The sequence below is a fragment of the Miscanthus floridulus genome, chromosome 5 (assembly GCF_019320115.1).
Source record: "Miscanthus floridulus cultivar M001 chromosome 5, ASM1932011v1, whole genome shotgun sequence".
Classification (NCBI taxonomy): domain Eukaryota; kingdom Viridiplantae; phylum Streptophyta; class Magnoliopsida; order Poales; family Poaceae; genus Miscanthus; species Miscanthus floridulus.
Genome location: NC_089584.1, coordinates 105,055,927 through 105,076,813, shown reverse-complemented (window position 1 = coordinate 105,076,813; position 20,887 = coordinate 105,055,927). Strand labels below are relative to the sequence as shown.

General features: G+C 46.3%; 2 protein-coding genes and 2 pseudogenes across 2 annotated transcripts; 2 read left to right on the top strand and 2 right to left on the bottom strand.

Moving 5' to 3' along the window:
- Nucleotides 1-7,142: 7,142 nt before the first annotated feature.
- LOC136455068 (uncharacterized) lies at nucleotides 7,143-8,275 on the top strand (annotated as a pseudogene).
- A 169-nt stretch (nucleotides 8,276-8,444) lies between these two features.
- Nucleotides 8,445-9,685, bottom strand: LOC136455067 (protein ALP1-like; annotated as a pseudogene).
- Nucleotides 9,686-11,653: 1,968 nt separating this feature from the next.
- On the top strand, nucleotides 11,654-13,422 carry LOC136450386 (small ribosomal subunit protein eS24z-like). The gene is made up of 5 exons (XM_066450790.1): nucleotides 11,654-11,840; nucleotides 11,939-11,980; nucleotides 12,076-12,246; nucleotides 12,964-13,050; nucleotides 13,175-13,422. Exons 1-5 carry the CDS (start codon nucleotides 11,757-11,759, stop codon nucleotides 13,202-13,204), a joined length of 414 nt encoding a protein of 137 aa, XP_066306887.1. The 5' UTR covers nucleotides 11,654-11,756; the 3' UTR covers nucleotides 13,205-13,422.
- Nucleotides 13,423-13,838: 416 nt separating this feature from the next.
- LOC136450385 (senescence/dehydration-associated protein At4g35985, chloroplastic-like) lies at nucleotides 13,839-15,587 on the bottom strand. Its single transcript, XM_066450789.1, has 5 exons — nucleotides 14,911-15,587; nucleotides 14,671-14,804; nucleotides 14,391-14,557; nucleotides 14,214-14,298; nucleotides 13,839-14,132 (listed from the first exon to the last, which is right to left on the bottom strand). Exons 1-5 carry the CDS (start codon nucleotides 15,475-15,477, stop codon nucleotides 13,973-13,975), a joined length of 1,113 nt encoding a protein of 370 aa, XP_066306886.1. The 5' UTR covers nucleotides 15,478-15,587; the 3' UTR covers nucleotides 13,839-13,972.
- Nucleotides 15,588-20,887: the final 5,300 nt, after the last annotated feature.

Genomic DNA, 20,887 nt, shown 5'->3' with positions numbered 1-20,887 from the left:
GACCGAGAGCAAAATAGCTGAAAAGACGCTTGAGCCCGCCGATGAGGGTAGCTAAAAGCTAACACCCGAAACAAAAAGCAAAATGGCTGAAAACATGCCTAAGCATCCCGGCCGAGAGCAAAATAGCTGAAAACACGCTTGAGCCCGCTGATGAGGGTAGCTAAAAGCTAACACCCGAAACAAAAAACAAAAAGCAAAATGGCAGAAAATATGCCTGAGCATCCCGACCGAGAGCAAAATAGCTGAAAAGACGCTTGAGCACACCGATGAGGGTAGCTAAAAGCTAACACCTAAAACTAGTCGACCGAAATTGAGCTTCAAAAGACCCTCCAGCTCTTTGTTCCAAGAGGCTCGAGGGCTACATCCAGATAGGAATACTTTTTCCTCAGAAAAGCACAAGCACCACTCAAAAAAGCACTTGGGTGCTGAAGTTTGTCAAAGCAATATTCCATGCCGAGTCGTTTTACATAGCGCAGATGAAAGGTTGTCAACACAAAGATCTACATCTAACAAGTCATAGCGCGGACAAAGCACTCGATGGGTCACAAAAGAGGAAGAAAAGAAAAGTACTCGACAAATCGAGGGATTTCGTCAGGATAACGCACAGAGTTGTTTACAGAGCAGAGACGAAAATAGGACAAAGTACTCAGCAAGTCAAGTAACTCTGACCACACCTAAGCAAAGAATACATCAATGAAAATAAAGAATCTTCATTTGAAGAGGAGTATAATATTACAAGAGGCTGGTCAATTGGATCAGGCATTGTCATCAGGAAGGAAAATATCAATATTAAGACTGTCTACAACCCTACTGGCTAAATCTTCGATCTCAGGCTCTATCCTCTCAATGGCATCAAGGTATTCTTGACTATCAGCTTCCTCCGCTATCTTGGACAGAGGCGCCTCTGGAGCAAGGATCTGGACCTAGGCCAGCACATTTTTGGTACATACTTGAGCGCACTTCTTCGCGAACTCTTGGAAACGAGTCGGAATCCGAGGAATGAACTGAGCCCAAGATTGCCCGTCATCCGCTAGAGTCCGGAGAACATCAGCTACTGAACGAAAGGATTTCCACAAAACGTTCCAATTTTCAGTAGCCGTCGCCAGCTTCCCAGACAAGTCTTTAATAGTTTTTTGGGCCTGCACAAGATCTTTATCAGCTCCACGCCTGATCAACTTAGCAAGTGCAAGTTCTTCTTTAGCATGAGTAGTTACCTCCTTAGCCTTGTTATGGCTGGTACGAACAAGAGTCTTCATTTCATCAATGCCCTTCGAGAGCTTTTTTCCTTCAACTCGGAGAGCTAGACAAAACACCAAACAACAAGTCAGCAGAAGGGAAAGGTTTGAATACTGAAAGAAACAAAAAGAACCCAGAATACCTTTACATTCTTTCTTCATGGCTTCCAAGCTCTTCATGGCCTCCGAGTTCTTTGAAGCCTCCCGGATAGCAGCATCTTTCTGTTTCTCCAACTCCTGGGCAGCAGTATCTCTCTGTTTCTCTGCCTCTACCACCTAGGCACGGAGAGCTTTTTCCTCTTTTTGATGCGACTTACGCTCAGTCTCCAACTTGGCCCGGAGGAGGTCAAGGTCAGTCTTCAGAGAGCTTACCTTGGAGGACAACTTCTTCTCAGTTTCAGACGAAAAGAAGAAGCTGGTATGGTCACAAGAGAAAGTCTAAACAATTAAAGAAAGAGAAAAATAAGGCATAAGGACGAAGGCAAAACAATTGGCCTAAGAAAGAATCTCAGAAAAACTTACATGAAGCTTCTCCCCGAAAGAAGTCACAGAGGACACCAAGCTCCCCCAGGCTATGGTCAGCTCCGATAGCCGATGGGTGGCATCAAACTGTTGCACCACGTCACCTGTAAAAGAGGGACCGCCAGAAGCAAGAGAAGGGGAAGGAGAGGCCGGCTGGGGCGAAGAAGGAGCGACCAAAGCAACTTCCAGGGAAGCCGAAGCCAATCCCTCAGAAGGACCCAACATGACGGCCACAGTCACCTCCAGGGCGGCCAAGTCCGCAACTTCGCTAGGTAGCTCCGAAGCCCCCGCAGCAACTTCACCAATAGTATGTTGTGAGTCCTGAGGCTCAGAACTCGAGGGCACAGCGGAAGGCTGAGAAGAAGTCGACAAAGAAACGAGAGAAGACAAAACACTAAAAATTGATAAAAGAAAGCACTGATGAGAACCAGAAGAAGGAAGACAGAAGCAAAAAAGATGAAGCCATAATCTACTCACCCAACCACTTTCTTCCTCGTGAAAGCCAAAAGAAGGCCTCGCAGGGGGGACTACGACGGCGAAAATGTCCCCGCCACCCGACGACGGGAGCGGGATAGCGGATAACGGAGCCACGGAAGAAGCCGGGGCTAGAGCCGTAGAAGAACTCTGCACTGGAGGGGCGGTAGAGCTTGGTGCTGAGGCTACCAAAGAACTCGACACCGGAGCTTCAGAAGAAGTCGGCGCGGGAGCCTCAGAAGAACTCATACCCGATGTCCGGTTACTTCAAAAATTTCAAGACTAAAAGTCAAGACAAAGAAGAGAAATTCAATGCAACAGGAATATAAAAACAACTCACCACCGTATGATGAGGGGTACTTTGTCATCCTCCTCTCCCTCAGCCAAGGAAACCAGAGCACCCGTTGAAAAAAGAATAAAAAGTACTCGGTTCAAGAGAGAAACAGGAAAACGAAGGAACAAAGAGTATTAAATGTGCTCACCTAAGAGCATGCTAGCAACAACTGGAGTACCTGAGAGAGTACTTGGTTTGCAAGGCTTCTTGGAGACAGGTAGGCCAGATGAAGACCCATCCGTTCGCCCCCTCTTCGGGACACTACGAGGACCGCGAGGGACTAGACAAGGAACATATTCTTCATATACATCAACAAATCCAGAAGAAACTCCAGGAAGCACTATGGAGGGTGGGGACTTACTAGTTGCAGAAGTTCTAGCAAGTTTATCCCCAGTCTCCGCCACGGCAGGGAGAACATCAAGAGGGATCGGGTCAACAAAGTTTCGCCCAAGCTCCTACGAAAAAGGATAAAATAGCAAGACAAGGAAAAGCTAAGCAAAAATGGATGCAGCAAGAGTACATAAAGTATCCAAACAAAGAGATAAACAACTCACCGCTAGGGGCGGATTGTTGACAGAGAACTCGGAGACAGCAGGAGGAATAACGCTCACTCCTTTCAGCATCTTCTGGAGACGCTCGAGTACCTCCTCATCGGTCAGCTCATGGGCTAGGACCATGCGTGAAGGATCCTCGGCCCTAGAATACTCGAAGCCAAGGTGCTCCCGCTCTTTCAAGGGCTGAACTCGGCGATGAAGAAAACTTGAAACAATGCCGAAACCGGTTAAACCCTGCTGTTTCAGCATGCTAATCCTATCAAGGAGTGGCTGGATCACTTGAATCTCAGCAGGTGAATCAAGTTTCTTGTCCCATCGGTCATTCACCACAGGACCAGATCTAGAGTGGACGACAAGGGAAGAGATCAAATTAGCAGCGTAAAACCAGTCGGCACGCTAATCTTTTATAGAATCAACCAGGTCATAGTCAAAAAACTTAATCTTAAGACCCTAGCGAAACTGAATCCCGCAACCGCCAAGAACGTTGGTTTCTTCGCGACGGGGTTGAGGTTTCAGATGAAAGAAATAGCGAAAAAGAGATAGAGAAGGAGGGATTCCGAGGAAAGCTTCACAGAGATGAACGAAAATGGAAAGATGGAGAACGACATTAGGGGTTAGATGGTTCAGACTAACCCCAAAATAACCAAGAAACTAATGAAGGAAGGAGGAAGCAGGAAGGCAAAGTCCGGCGCGGACAAAGGAAATGAAGAGGACAATCTCACCAGGACCCGGAGCAGGAACCCGATGCTCGCCCAGAACTCTCCATTCAGCGATGACTTTGCTTTGGATCAAGCCATCGCTAACGAGCTCGCGCAGCTGATCTTCGCTTGTTGTTGGAATCGGCCAAACTTTCTGAGCAGCCCTCATTGCCACAAACTCTTGGTTCTCGATTAAAGAAAGGGATGACTCCTCATCCACGAAGGTCGCCTGGGACTTGCTCATGGTTTTCTTCCTACCCATGAACTAGCAGAAGCAAAAAGGTACTAGGGAAGATGAAGCTAGATGGCGGCGCTAAGGACGGTGGCAGCAATGGCGATGGCAGATGATTAAGAGCTAGGGTTTGAAGGCAAAAGAAAGGTAGTAAAGAAAAAGAGGACGAAGGGTCTATAAATAAATTTTACAGCGTTAGAAACGGCCCACCAGGCCCGTTAAAACACTGTGTGAGAACACAACGGTCCATTTACCGACGCAGCTAAAATGACGGAGGGCACAAATCCACACAACGGTACAATCCAATGGGCAGATTTCAGACTTATCCGTCCAGCACTACGGCAGGGTTATCAGATCACTACAAGAACAACCCGTCAAACAGGAAGAAACGAAGGGGTACCTCGCAAGGAACAAAAGAACCCGATTATTTAAGAAAGAACTCGGTAATCTCATGAATGATAGGGATCATAGCAGAAAAGTAAAGGACAACTCAGAAGACAAGATTCGTTCCATTACAAGCGACTTCAAAAATAGAAGATTATAAATCTTACAAGACCCAACGAACTCGGCACCACGAAAAGCAAAGTAGCAAAGAGGAACACAGACACGGCTAGGCTCTGGAACGACTACGTGTCCCAAATTGCTCCTCGGAAGGACAAACCGCCATCAGCTACACTATTTTCTTCAAAGGACGGACGCAGTGCATCCAAGGCGGAAATCGGCAGCACGGCAAGACAACATGGAGCAGAGAAGGCCGGCGGGCATCTGTCTACCCAAGACCGATGTGATGCTGGATATGGTGTTGATCTGCACCAGACAGTCTCAGGACAGGCGACGAGGATCAACCCAGAACTGCCAAATGAAGGAACGAAGCACACATCACAAGACTTCCTCCAACTACCGCCACGTACATCCTGGCACAATGCTGTCGCGGGATTAGCCTACCTCTAATCCCTATCACAAGACTTCCTCCAGCTATGACAAGACACATAGGAACTACAAAATATGCCTGGGGGCTGCTCTACTTTACAAACTATCATGTTCATGACCACGAAGGTTTCAACAGAATGTCCAATGGATGAAAACAAGCACTCCAGGATAGTATTTATAGATCAAAGGAGTGGCGCACATAGACTAGGAGTACCAACGAAATAAGTCTAACAAAGGACACAGTGAAAAGACAGGACTCAATAATGGATGACTCAGGTGAGAGGGAACAGTACTCGAAGACGGGCATATTCGGAAGAATATACCAGCACAGTACAACCCGTGAACAAAAGGCATTTACACTCAACCACCACCATACAACTACATCTGACAACAGCAGACTATCAAAGAATACGCCAAGACCTCGCATCCGAGTTCTTCCTAAACAAAACAACAAGGATATACGCTTGGAGGCTGCATGCTACGAAACTACTCGGATGATGGTTCAATCCAAGACTAAAGGGCTGCTTTGGAAAGATGCCGCAAAATTACTCAGATGATGACATAATCCAACTCTCAGGGATTACTTCAGAACACAAATTTTCAAACAACATAAAGATTCAAGACCCTCCAACTTTTTGTTCCAAATAGCAAGAGGCTCGGGGGCTACACTCAGTGAGTGCACTTTTTCTTCGAAAAAGCGCACGTCACCAAAAGACTTCCTCTACGCAGACCACTTCAAGACATTACGACAAAAAGAACCCGGAACGAGCCATATTTGAGTTATTTTTGATAAAACTTCAACGAACAAACAGAGCAACTTTAAGACAAGATCCTCCAGCTCCTTGTTCCAAATAGCAAGAGGCTCGGGGGCTACAACCAGATGGATGTACTTTTTCTTCAAAAAGCACTCACCACTCGAAGGTCCCAAGAAGCGCTACAAGGTTTCACTCCAGAAAGCACTCAGATGACATTTGTTCCTACTCAACAAGACTTGAAGGAGCAAAACGAGACTTTCAGAGCTCAACCATGAAGTGCTCGGGGGCTTGTCGATGCGGGACCCACAGGATACCCCACAAGGGAGAGAGAAGATCTAGTCCAACTAGGATTCTTCCTATGTAATCTTAGTAGTAGTACTATTCAGTAATCCTACTAGGAAATCTCATTGTAAATCGACTAGGACTCTGGCCTCCTGACTATATAAAGGAGGACAGGGCTCCTGGGAGAAGAGAACAGCAATTGTACAACACAACACTTCACAATCAATCCAACGCAAAGGCTAACGCCGACTGGACGTAGGGTTATTACTCGATCTACGATCGAGGGCCTGAACCAGGATAAATCGACTGTCTCTTGCGTTCACCATCGAGTTCAGCATACGCTAAAGCCCGAACATACTGCCTCGGGTATCCTCGTGGCAGGCTATCGGTGGTAAAACATCGATAGAAAGTCACATGAATTTTGGAGGAAGCAATTCCGGAGGAAAGGAAATGAGAGATGCCATTTGGAACAAAGGAAGCTTCCCTACCGTTCTAGAGGAAAGGAAACTGCTTGCACACAAAACACAGGAACGAGAAAATCCACTCCGACCCAAGGGAACGGAGGGAACGCTGCGCTCGCTCTCTCGACTCTCCCGCCACGGGCTTTCTTCCTCCCGCCACTGCCTTTCTCCCTCCTGCCATGGCCTAATCCCTAGCCACACGAGAGCACGCGGACGCGCTCGTCGCCCTCCACCTCGGATAGATGATGAATCCACGACTTCAAAGTGCATCTGGGGGACAAAAACCAACTCCACCCTACCGTCTGCAGCACCAGAACACGGTCTTGGCGTTCCCCAATCTGGAGGGGATGGCGAGATCTCACAAGAAAAAGGTAATCAATTTGATAACTAAGTAGCCCTTGCTGGAATTTCTTCCGTGCTTTGTTACACATTGGTTGGGATCTCGTTCATAGGTAGAGTCCTAGATTAGATCCGAAAATACTAATTTATTTTATTTTCCCCTAATTCTAGATTGCATCTGCTAGTTTGGTAATTCCAATGCATGGTTAAACTCATAAAGTTTGTTTATCATAAAACAAATTGCCTTTCCTCCTTTGCATTTTTTAGTCTGTGGCATTCATCTTTCCCAATATTATTTGAAACTAAAAATTTGTGTATCTGAAATTATGTTAGGCACCACAAGAACTGTTAGTAGAGCAAACTGGAACCATCAGAGGATTCTTTATGTTATTGGACTTTTAAAACAACACGATGTACCAAGATTTTGGACAAACAATGCATGGAGCAAGGATGCATGGACTAGTATGGTTGGTCAGTTCAATTCAAGATTTTCTTTAGCATTCACCGTGGCTCAAGTAAAACAAAAGGAGCAAGATTTGAAGGAGTTTTGAGTTGTAAAGGAATTGCAAGAAGAAAGTGGTTTTGGCTGGGATTCTAGTAGAATGATGGTGACTGCACCTGAAAGTGTATGGAGGGGGTTAGAGGAACGTCGAAACAAAGACACTCTTCTTCGATGGCGAGATAAATCATTTCCATACTTTGATGATCTGTTTGCTTTATATGATGGTGAGTTTCAGTTCATGGATCTAACTGCCTATATTTTCATTAAACATTGTTGCACCTATACTTAAAAATTTTCTATACATATTTGTACAGGTCGTTATGCTGAAGGAAGGAGTTGTCATGGAATGGATCACTATGCGAATAAGAGAAAACAATGTTCAGAAGTTCCTGCATCACTTTCACCTCCACGACATGTTCCTGTTACCACATCACCCTTGCATTTTGATATTGAGGGGCAAAGAGACGATACTAATTGGTTTGGCACTAATGAATTTAGTCCTTTCTCAAATATAGTTAATGACTCTACTTTTAGTGCCTCCCAGAAGGAACCCAGCCACAAGATTCCTTAAATCAAGAGACACTTGCCCCAGAACAGTTTTTAGTAACTCAACGTCACACTTCCCGACCATCTAGTTTGACTTCAGAGATGGTTGATGGTAAGCGAGGAAAAAAACAGAAAACCAGTCGTACTGCATTGACTAATGATTTCCAGGAGAGGTACTTAATGCTCAAAAAGAAAGAAATTGAGTGATTTGCAACCATAGAAGAGAAGAAAATGGAGGATCCATATAGCATCAAGAAGTGTGTCATAGTTCTTGAAGGGTTGCCTAATCTACAAATGGAAGAGATGATAAAAACAGCAGACATATTCAAAGAAAACCCAGCAAACAGGGAAACTTTTCTTTCATTTTCTCGTGATGAAACAAGGCTGGGATGGTTGCGTAAACAAATTTAGCTTCCGAAAATCAAATTCACATGTGCGCAGGTAAGCTACATGGTTCTTTTGTAAGTAGAAATGGCTAGCATAACTAGCACGTCTTTTGTATAGTGTAGAATTGATACTAACATGCCTTTTGTAAGGTAGTACAAACTAAGTTACATTAAATATTTGAACTTCTCTATCGCTAACTTGTTCTTCTTGAAATGTAATCGTTCCACGTCCTCATTGCTATTTCATCTCTCATATCATTCCTAGCTTGACACAAATTGTTAAATGCTGGCACATCATTACTATATTCGTCGTCGCCTTCTGGTACATCTTGCATGTTACTTTGATTGATATCTTTGTTGGCACCATGCGCCAATGACATATCTCCATTGTATAGCCGTATAAAATTATGAGTTACACAACAAGCTACAGAGATATCCTTCAGTATGGGGTACCTCATCTTCAATATACCAATGATTCTCTCTATATGATTTCGGAGTTGAGCATGTCATAGATTGAATAATTCCTTGTGATTTTGTGGTTTTTGTCCAGCCCTTCCCTGTTCTTGTAGATGGTATCTAGTTCCATGATATGGGGCAACAAATTCTGGTGTGTTAGCATAGCCTGCATCTACTAGATAGAATTTACCGGGAGGGACACTAAATCCATGGTTAAGTGCATCTTGGAGAACTCTTGCATCAGAAGCAGACCCCTCCCAATCAGCATGCACATGCACAAACTTTAGATCAAAGTCACATGCGACCATCATGTTTTGTGATAGACCTTGTTTTCTATTTCTATATGGCTCTTGTTGTTCGAGAGGAATAGTGATAGGAATGTGAGTGCCATCAATAGCACCAATACAATTATGTATGTATTTGTATGCTTATTAATACTAAAACCACAAATAAAATTTATTTTGCCTTGATATACTAATAAAAAATACATTACCTGAAAGTATGAAGCAAATTTAGGTTGCCTTAAGATCCGATGCGGGTGTAGAGAAGGTAGCCGTATGTAGTTGCATGTGAGTGATGTAAGTGCGTTGAGCACTGATGTGAAGTGCCGGCTAATTGTTTCTCCACTATGCTGAAAAATATCTTGCAATGTTCGATTGGCTGCATTTTTTGATATGGCATAAAGGAATATGCCTAACTGCTCTTCCACAGATACATACCTTGAATCAACAAGAAGGTTATTTTCACGCAATCTTTGAATAAGAGCTTGAAAAATCTCTCTTTCCATATGGAACCGCCTTCTGCATAGGGCCTCATGCCCTGTTAGAGTTTCATGAATAAATGTGACTCCATTTCGGATAGATGTGTGTATTGCTTTCTTCTCAGATGATTGGGATGAGGTTCCTTCTGCTAGTGTTGGGTGGATGAGGAAAATGAATTCATCTTCATTTTGTGATCGTCGGCGATAATTTGGATCCATAGAAAGAAAAGCACCTCCTATTACTACAAGGGATGAGAGATGTACAGCTATGCAAGTGTAAAGAATGAACACGTACGTGTGCTTGTGTCTACTACTTGTCTTGCTAGTCTGGATGGGAGGTGCAACTCTCCACGGTATGCAGCAGCATGCTTATATAGCGCCGAGCAGCAAGCAACGACTAGAATACATGAGCAATTTCTGACCAAGCAACGGCTAGAATACATGAGCAATTTCTGACCTGGCAAGCCAACGGCTACTGGCTACAATGCACGAACAGCATCAGACCAGGAAAGAAACCAATGACTACTAGTGTATGCCAACAACTACTTTGTTCATTGAAAAATGTGAAGATTCAAATTCATTTCCTGCAATCCAAACAGTCCAAATGTTTCATTCCTATGGTTTCCAATCCTGTAGTTTTCCACTTTTTACTTTTCTTTATTCCTGCGTTTCCCACCATTCATCTGTTTTACATTCCTTTGTTCCAAACGGAGTCTAAAGGTGAAAACCTACCTTGCCCAAGGCATCTCTACGTTGACGAAAATATGGAGACCACTCACCACGAGTGCACACGGTACACTCAAATAGATGCCTCTTCATCCTAAACCCTCCGCCTAAATTGAGCATCAGTGTATATTGAGTTGTCGCAAAAGTAATCAGCTTGTAACCACCTGTTTGCTTCTTCCCGATTCCGATCTATGTACATTCGAGTCCCACTTTGGCACTGATTGGTCATTGGTAATTTGGTATTATTACAGGTGAGCAACCTCTAAATCGACCTCCTCTTGAATCTTTGCTTGGAGTTCTTCTTCAATCTCAGCTTCAAGCAGATCATTGATGAACTTCCACAAGAGTTTCTCGAAGTCACACTCAGTATTGATGCGTGGTTTAATTTGAGTTTTTGGTCTAGGAATTTGACTTTGGCGTGCCTGGAGTGTATAAATTGGCGTCACGGTGGCCTAGTCGTGTCTGCTTCCTCGAGAGTTGAGGCCGATTGTGCCTCGGTGGCAGAGAAGATGTTGCTTGATTTAGGAGATAGATCACTGGTGGCGCAGATAATTTCATGAAGCCCGTAACGAAGGTCTATGCTTGCGAGGCCTCTCGGCCTCGGGGGCTAATATTGGAAGAGAGCAAAATAAAGTGGCACACGTAACTCGCGCACACTTAACAATTATTACATCCATCCTAAATTACAAGACGTGTGATTTTATTTACCTAAGTTTGACCACTTATTCAAAAAAATTTATGCAAACATAGTCAAATTTAAGTCATTCTTGAAGAATTTTTATTAATAAAGCAAGCCACGACAAAAAAAGTAATATTTTCTATAAATTTTTGAATAAGACAAGTGGTCAAATTTAGTATAAAAAAATCAAATGTCTTATAATTTGGGACTGATGAAGTACTAGATTAATGGATAGTTGCGTGCCTTTGTGTGTGTTTTTGACAAAGAATCTTTTATACTGTATAAGATAGAGCAGTGTTAGAGCATCTTCAAGAGTTTTTTTTTAAAAATCTCACTCTCTAAATCATTATTTGGAGAGCCATTTTCATATAAATTGTTTTTATATATCTTTTCACTCTCCAACAATTTTTTTATATCTCATGCGCACTATAGAGTGCTATTCTCGTCTTCTATTTTTGGCTAGCGAAAAATCTAGAATAAAAAATAGTTATATTTGAATGACTATTTAGAAAAGCTATTATATGGTAGTTTATTTACTAAAATATCTATTTCTAACCTTTAGAAAAGATACGGAGAGTCATTCGAGATGCTCTTACAAACTCCAAACTGCTCACTCTGCCATCTTTTAGAGTGAAAGATGGGCCATTGAAAGCACCAATGACTAGACCATAAGGGTGGCCCGTTCGAGGACGGCCCATGGTACTTCACCAGAAACACCACTACCCCCATCACCTAGCCCACTATATAAATAGCCACTTCACCACCCCTAGGGTTTTCCGTGCCGCCAGCCAGCTCCTTAACCCTCGTTCCTCTCGCGCAGCCATAGCCTCAGCCTCCTCCTCCGCCTCCACATCTCCCCCGGCGGCGGCGCGGCCAGCTTCAACCATGGCGGACTCCAAGGCCACCTCAGCGGTCACCCTACGCACCCGCAAGTTCATGACCAACCGCCTCCTCGCCCGCAAGCAATTCGTAAGCGGCATCCATCAGACCAACACCTCCCATCGGTGCTCCCCTTCTCGTCCCCCATCTCTCACTAAATCGCTGCCTCTCCTTCCTCTGTCTTGCAGGTGCTTGAGGTGATCCACCCCGGCCGCGCCAACGTCTCCAAGGTGAGATCTCGGCCCCAGTCCTTTATGCCCCGTCTCATGTGGCGGGAGCGTCTGGCCTGGATCTCAGGGTTGTTCTGTTTGTTCTCTGTGTGTAGGCGGAGTTGAAGGAGAGGCTTGCCAAGGTGTACGAGGTGAAGGACCCCAACACCATCTTCGTCTTCAAGTTCCGCACCCACTTCGGAGGAGGCAAGTCCACTGGCTTCGGCCTCATCTACGACAACCTCGAGGCTGCCAAGAAGTTCGAGCCCAAATACCGCCTCATCAGGGTATGTTGTCGTCTGGCCCTTGCTTTTGTTGCCTGTAGCTATGATGTTAAGCGCTTGCATATAGAAGTTTGATAGTTGGACAGTAAAATGCCTGATTACTGATTTAGTACCGCTGGCATCATATGTGTCCCTGTTGTTATACAACTTTTGTTAACCCTGCTGTTCTGTCACATTGTTTTTGTGGGAACATCATTGCACCTGTGAAACTAGAGATTAGTTGTGACAGCACAGCTTTTCTGTAAATGGTTTCACATTGATATGCACGCTCACGCAAATTGTTTGTAAATGGTACTTGTGATTGAGATTGTGCTAGTAGAAACTGAAGGACATGTAATCTTTGTGCCGAAACTACAGTTTTTTGTAGTGTGCCGTCCATTCTTGTTCTAAGCTGAGAAACTGTTTTTACCACACAATTTTGTCATTGTAATATTTTCATTTACGTCACAATAGGTCAACTTTAGGTACTCAGTCTATGATGACAATATCATGATGCAATCTAATTTCAACATTGAACAAGAACTGTTTGTGATATACATCCTCTTTGGCAGCTCTTTCCCCTTGCTGGTCTTTTGATAGTAGTATTAATGCATGACCGAAATGATTATGCCATTGTTGGATTGTAAGTTCTGATTGACATGAACCTGATGGATGTTCACTGTACTGCTGCTACTGAGGCTATTCCTTTGCTTAATTTTTTTTTGTGTTACGTTTTTCCAGAATGGTCTTGCTACTAAGGTTGAGAAGTCCCGCAAGCAAATGAAAGAGCGGAAGAACAGGGCCAAGAAGATCCGTGGTGTCAAGAAGGTGAGCTATCCACTTATCATGATACTTCTGACCTGCAGTTCCCTTGTGCAGTTTATATTACTGACTTACTCTGTCACTAGTGCTGACATATACTAATGTAATATGTGCTTTCTGTCTTTTACAGACCAAGGCTGGTGATGCCAAGAAGAAGTAAACATTCATTTACATCTGTATTACTGTTCTGGACTCTGGGTGGTCTAGTTGCAATGTCATAATTATGGTCATGTTAGGTTTTGTTCCACCCTCAGCACTGAAGTAAGTTTTGTAATTCCTGGATGTGAACCTTTCCAGATTGGCTGTAGCATGTTATGAGATGAGAAGGCTATTAACTTGCAAGCTAATATATTGTCATGCAGTTGTGTGATTTGCTCACCTTTCCAATGCATATCAGCTTTGATTGTGTTGCCTTTGCGCTAGTTAGTGTGATGCTCATGAACTAGGACATTTCAGGTTCACATGGTAATATTACTCCGTAACATAAAGCCCGGCCCCTGCTCTAGTTGGGGTGCAGTTTGGTTGTTGTTTCGACATTTGTTTTCAAGGCTGATCTTTATTTGCATTACATTTGTTACTGGCATGACGTTATCATTTGGAACTAGTATTTATCATGTCTCATGGCGATGGTGTAAACATGATAGTTACACGTCATTGTGGGTACATGATCATCCAGAGGAGCACAATGAACAACTGTAAGTCGTTGTGGGTACATGATCATCCAGAGGAGCACAATGAACAACTGTAAGTCGTGGGTACATGATCATCCAGAGGAGCACATTCGTCGTCATGTTTAAAAGTACTGTTGGTAGACTGAAAAAGTACGGTTTACAGCCAAATAGGCCCAAACCAACAGAACATGAACTGTCTAGTCATTGTAGGGTACATGATCATCCAGAGAACAATGAACAACTGTCTAGTGTCGACGTCAGTTCCTGTTCCTGATGGCACTCTTGACCATGTTCCCGGGCATGGAGGACGACGGCGTGACGGCCTTCCGTATCTTGAATAGGTTCCACGCCGTCCCCACGGCGTGGCCGGCCGTTTCGAACGCGTCTTGGGTCGCCTCCCCTGCGCTCTCGCCGTACCTGAATCGACCGTGTCTCCGGCATGAAACCATCTTTTACCCAAATTCCGGTTTTTTTTAACTGACATTCGAGTGTTCTTACCTCCTGGACACTGCACCGGCGACGACATTTGAAGTTGCAGCAAGCGACTTCTTCTCAGCAGCCTCTACCGCATCCATTACTTTGTCTGTCACGAAAAGGTCACAGTGATCCACAAAGTTTTGGATATCTTCTACAATCTTCCGCTACTGAGTCTGAACAATATGCCAGGGCACTCACTGATGGCATCAAGAGATGCCAGGACGACCTCGCCGGGTACGCTGGCGAGGAATGCTCTCCCTTGCTTGGAGCGGATCAGCGGCGCCGCCATGGACCCGGTCACCGAGATGACCGTATCGAGCAGCGACTGGCTCATCTTCTCGGTCATCTCCGACAGCTTCCTGACCCTGAAGAACCAACGCAATCAGCACAGCTTGCTATTAGCATGACCATAGTAGCATCAACTGATGCACGACAAAAGCAGGCCGGGCAGCATGCATAGCTACGCTACATGAGTTACCTCTTGAGACTCTTGTTGATTGCGCCACGCTTGGTGCTCGCCTGGCTGCTCCTGTCGGCGCCACCAGCGTCACCGAATCGGCTCCGCGCGCTGCCGGCAGGCTGAGGACGAAACAGATCGGCTCCTCTCTGAACCTGCAAGCAGCAATGGTCCGAACCATCCATCAGCCATGACGCACAGCTATTCTCTACTGGATGGACTTGCCAGAACGCACGGGAGGGCCAGACAGCGTAAGAGCACCTGGCTGGCGTAGGCCTCGCTGCACATGAAGATGCCCTTCACGAGCTGGCCGGTGCCCGCGGCGATGGCCTTGGCAAGCACGCCGTTGTAGTCTTCCATCCTCGGCGCGAACTCGTTCCAGTACCCGTCCGACGCAACCTGCTGCGACTGCGGCGGCGGCCTGGAGCTCTTGGACGGAACCACCGCGTACGAAGGTGCGGAGAAGCAGGCGCTGGAGCGGAGCAAGCCGTCTAGCGATGCCAGCGCGGAGGCGTCGGCGTTGAAGGAGACGCCGTAGTTGAGGAACGTCCCGTCCTTGTCCGGCAGCGTGAAGAGGTAGTGCAGGCTGTCGAGCTTGACGACGGGCTCGTCCCGCGCGAGCGGCCATCCCAGGTCCTTGCCGACGCGCACCGCGGTGGCCACGGCCACGTCGTCCTTGGTGAGCCGGACGACGGCGAGGTCCCCGCGCGCGAGCTCGACGGGCCCGTCGGAGCCGGCCAGGAGGTGCACGGACGCGCCCGGGACGCGCAGCAGCGTGTCCTCGTGGATGCTCCGCGGCCTGGCGGACATGGCGCCGCAGCAGCCCATGCTACTGAACGCTGAACGCGACTAGCCGACGAGTGATTTTCAGATAGCTGAGATCAGGATGATTGATGACAACAAGTGTTATTTTCGATAGGCAGAGTGGCAGACTATGATTGAAGGTCTCAAGGACGTAGCTGCCAGAGACATGTATATGTATCCTATATATCGGACTGGAAAATTCGAATAATTCCACTGCAACAAGGCCATGCTTACTCATTGCTTTGCGGCGAGCGCCTTTATTCCATCCTTCGCGGCTAATACATTCGCTTCACATCCCCAAAGGATGACAATGGAATAACAGCCGATGTCGTCCAAACATTTGGTTAGTGTAGTAATAGAGTACTGTATTAGAGAGAAGAGAAGGCTAGCATCAAACAGTTCATTTGAAACCGGACCAATAGTTTTGCAAGTTTACAGTCTAGAACAATAGAACGGAGTGAGCAGCAACTGTTGTCACCTTTGGTAACGAAACAGATCACACAGATGCAATTATGCAGAGGCACAAAAGTGAGCAGCACTGTGAAATATAATGCTGATGGAATAACCTAGCCGAATAAGTAACACGGGCAAGTGCATTGAATCATGCGAAAGACTGGAACTGTTATCTAACAAAAAAAAAAAGAAATTATTTCGGTACTCTTTCTAAAAAACCGCACATATCTCAAAACAGTCAATTTAAAGAATTATTATTTTTTATTTATTTTTGCAATTTGGTCCTGCATGGGCCTAGCCCGTCCAAGTCTAGCCCGAGCCTAGCCCTGGTAGAGAGAAAGCCACGTGTGTGCAGGTCTCCATCCGTACATTCTCACGTCACCGTTTGTCTCACAGATGACGCGTCTACTCCCTCCTCCAATCCCTGCAGAAGCGGCGCTCCCTCCTCCAGTCCCTTGGGCGGCCATTTCCAAGGTGCGTCGTCCGGCGGACCAAGCCAACTGCAACACCTCCTTCCCTCTCCTCCCCCAATCCCATTTCGTTGTGCCAGCAACGTCCCATGGCGTAGGGCACACCGGACTGGGGAAGCGCCGCACGCACCCCCACGTGCCACCACATGCAAAAACATTGCAACCTGCTCCTCAACATTGTTGTGGATGCTATCTTTTAGCACGGCACTTGTCCTAAATAGGTCACAAAGTTGAAAAAGGGGGTCATTTTCATCCTAAGTAGCTCCACACACCAACTATCATCGCTGTGGTATATAAACCTTAGATTATTCATTCTCTCTTGGTCTTTAACTAACATAGGACCATAGGTAATTCCTCTCCTAGAGGTGGTGTCGGGGTTATGATACTCCGGATATCTCAAGACACCGATTAGTCAGCTGCTCGGGAGGCCCACGGTACATGAGCTGGTATAAGCCTGAAAAATCGAGGCCCAGCTAAGCCATATGGACCTAAGCCAAGAACTAAGGCAGGGGTTGCCCACGACCTCTTCCCTCTGCCTTCACCGCGCGCCGTAACTCCTCATGACCTCTCTTCCGTCCTGACTCCTGGGGAGAACGAGGAGAGATCGAGCCCCGCCAAGCACGCCTGCTCTGACAAGAGTAGGCACACCGCACTAACCCTGCAAGGACCGAGGGGATAACAGTCTCCTTAACCTGGCCAGACGCCATCCCTGCGCCACATCGCAGCACAGACAAGACAACACCGCCGAGTGGTGACGACCAGTATGGAGACCCACAGTCCAAATACGGTCCGACGAGACGGATGTACGACTCCACCTGCTATGGGATAGGATCCACGATAGAGGTCTTGACTTTTGAGGCCATCCAAGCCAACGAAGGCCATGACCCCGAAGCTACGGATCATGGCCACTGGCTCCGCAAGCAGCAAGACGATCAACGATTTGGGGGTGGCTACCAACTCCCATACGACACCTCCAGGAGATCAGGAGGCGATGATGAAGGTCACGGCAAGACCACGTTGCACAGGATGGATGGCGAACCACCACCATGCCTACAGTGCCGCCACGACCGGCACAGTAGCATCACACCACACCACACCATGCCACGACGTGGGCACAAGACCATGACGACAACCATGCCTAGACGTGCGCTACACCAAGACAAGATGGTGTTACTTGCAAGCGAAGTTAGCTAGGTTCCCTCCCTTAGGCTCATGACCCCTTGGTCGAGAGACCCTCCTTTGTACGTGACTTGGCCTCGAACTCTATATAAGGGCAGCCAGGGCACCCTTCCACGGACATCAGACTCTCGAAGTTCTCATTCAGGCAGTCCATCTCCTAGATCTAGCTCTCCTACCTCTTCCACCATTCCACTACTATAGATTGACTTATCACTATCGCCACTTTCACTGCCGTAGCGATAAAAGCATCGGTGTGATACTTCCACCGTCAGTTGGACCGATAGGGAGGCCTCCTAAGGAAGGAAACCGGTAGTTGAAAACCATCAATGCGGCTGTGGTAGTGGGGTTGAATTCCACTGTCGTTTGGAATGCCGAGCCGACTGGGATAGGCGTTATGGCCGCCGGCCCTACGTGACCATTTGGTGTATCGGCGGTAGTAAATTCAGCGTGATTTATTTTCCCATTTCTCAACTACCCACAACACAGTTGCATCACCATTATTTTCCTACAGAGTATGCCTCATCTTCCCTGATGCTTATATTAACTGCTCCTCTCTACTTCTCCATCTTCAAGGTTGGCCTATTTAAGTCAGGGTTGGATGTGCTTCTTGGCAATCCACACACTCCTTCCTCCTTAGATACAGATAGATACAGACAAAGCTCTTGAGCCAACCATCTATATTTTCTTCATTGTCATGGCGCTCTTTCTCCAACTCCTCAGGCGTCAGCAACGGCGTTGGGAGAAGGCCTTCAAGATTGGATACTACCGACATCTAGGCGTAACGGGGGCTACTCGATCTAGGTGCTAATGGAAGTTTTGCGATTAAGGGGGTTCTCTTATTTTGGTAAGCCAAGGGGTACTCAATGCACTTTGGTATCCCTGGTTTGCCCTACGCATTTCTTGTGCTAATTCACCATACCGATGCCCTAGCGATCCTCCTTCCTCTGGAGCAGCAGCGACGATGACGACGCTTTTCTTCCACGCCCTCCTCGCGACCATGAGACGTGAGCACCACCATATCCTAATCTTCAAGGAAGTTACTACACAAGAAAGGTGGACAAAAAATAGTTTCCTTCATTTTTTTCCTACTGCTAAACTTACATGTTGACAATTAGTCATCCTATGCAGGAATGCACATGCGAGGTGGAGATGCTCCTCTTGCTCTCTGTCTCGACCATGAGAGGTACAACAGGGAAGGTAAAGCACCTCACTGAGATGCTCCTCTTCTTGCTCTCTCTCTCTCTCGATTGTGAGAGGTGCAGATGCTAGTGGAAGTTTTGTAAGGTGTTGCCTCGTCCTTAGCTTGCATTGCCTGTCTCTAGACTCGACTATGGGATGTACCAGTACTCGACAGGTCTTTGTTATTATACACCCAGTAGTCTTCAATAGGTCTTTGTTATTGTATAACTATGGAATGTAACTGAAGTTATGAATGAAGTTGTTGTGATGATTGTTACTGTGTAATATATAGTTTTTGCCTTAAAAACAATTAATAACTGAATGGCGATGCTTGTTACTCTATTAGTATTTGCCTTGGCTACACTGACGTGAGATAAAGCACCTCTCTGAGATGGTGCTGGGGTGAAAGTATTTGCCTTGGTTAATTTGCAAATTGGTTTACTGTGTTTGCAAATTGTCATTATTGTAGCTCCCATCGTCGTTTCATATGGTGATTTAGCGTTAGTGTTAGATCACAAAGTGTAGGGAATAAAATGGTCCATGTTGTCTTCCCTGCTCTATCACCCACGAGTCGCGTGGGTGGCCATGGATGTCACAGACCTTGATTGTTGCCTTCCCCGCTCGTGTTTATTAGTGTAGATGACTTGAAACATGTGCAAGGGAATCTAAACCGCATCATATGAGAAGGAAGAAAACTGTAACAAGTTTAGAAAGGAATCGTACTTGCATATCATTGTATTAAGGAGAATGAAGAGTTTGTCATACAAATCCCCATCATCCAGATATATACATATTAGCATTGATCTGTACAGAATCTACCACATTGATTTGAAGAACCTATCACACTCATTGCGGATCCTACACTCCTCGCTGTAGAACAAAGCCCACTCCTCCCAACCTTCCCATCCTGTGTGGATGCCTCCGCCTCTGCCTCTGCACTGATGTCCGTCCTAGTGATGCACCGACATAGACAGTGGAGACAGAGTACTAGACTCACCCAACACTGGCCGCCTAGCCAAGTCCTACAACACAAACATGGCCCATTGGAGGTGCCGTGTACATATCTCCATCTTCCATGTCACATTCGCCTCTAGGCCCACTTCATCATCTTTGACCTTCCTCAACCATCGCAAGGCAATGTTGTCGTTACTAGCACCGCTATTGGACCTATGCAGCACAAGGGATAGAACAAATGTAGCAACATCATGGCCTACCACGATAGAGCGCTCAAGCATGTCGAGCCATGGCATGAGCGCGCTGCGGTCTTCCACGAAGACGGCGTGCATCCCAGCGTAGAAGCAGGCCTCTGGGTTGCCGACACTAGCAAACCTGGCGATGAGTTTGGCACGATAATTGTGGTCGTAGAAGTGGTTCTAGGTCCCAAGGTGTATCCCACGTAGTAGCACCCGTAGTAGTGGTATGCTCCATCCCACTATGGCGTCACCGCACACCCAACGCACCTACGAATAGGTTGTCCGTAGGCTGCCAAGATCTTCCATGAGATCTGCTGCAGCCACAGCAACGCGGCTAGCAATCTCAATAGCCACATCCGTCTGGAGCTTCTCCATGGAACGAGGACATGCGTGGCGGCTGCAAAAAACAGATCCTTGGGTCGGGGAGCGACATCACGGCAGAGCGGAGCACTGGGGAGGGGATCAAAGCGGAGCAAGGTGAGTTCCAAGAAAACCCTCTTGAAGGTTCTGTGGCGTGGGGATGTCGAACGTCTCTGGGAACTTAATCGTCATCCTCCGTGTGAATCGCGTTAACCGTGTATGAAAATGCAAAAAAATTTTACAATGAAATAATCTTTTATCTTACTATCTTACGACTACTAATTAGAGGTCCCAACGGTGTAAACCACGTGAACCACGTAAACCGTGTATGTAAACCGTGTGAACCCCCTAATTTTGGATGTAAATTACCCACCTCTGCCATTACAAAAGATAATGCAAAGCAATCGATAAGAATTAAATAGGCTAGCTGTTCATCACTTAGTCTCCCCTAAGATCGTGGTTAGCGCTAGAGGGGCCGAGCCACATGGTCGAGTCAATTTTCTCCGTCTAACTTCCAACACTGTTCCATCACCATTACTTCTGCCGAGAGAAGCGTGCTCCACAAAGATCGTGCTAGACGTGGCCTTGCCTTAACTTCTG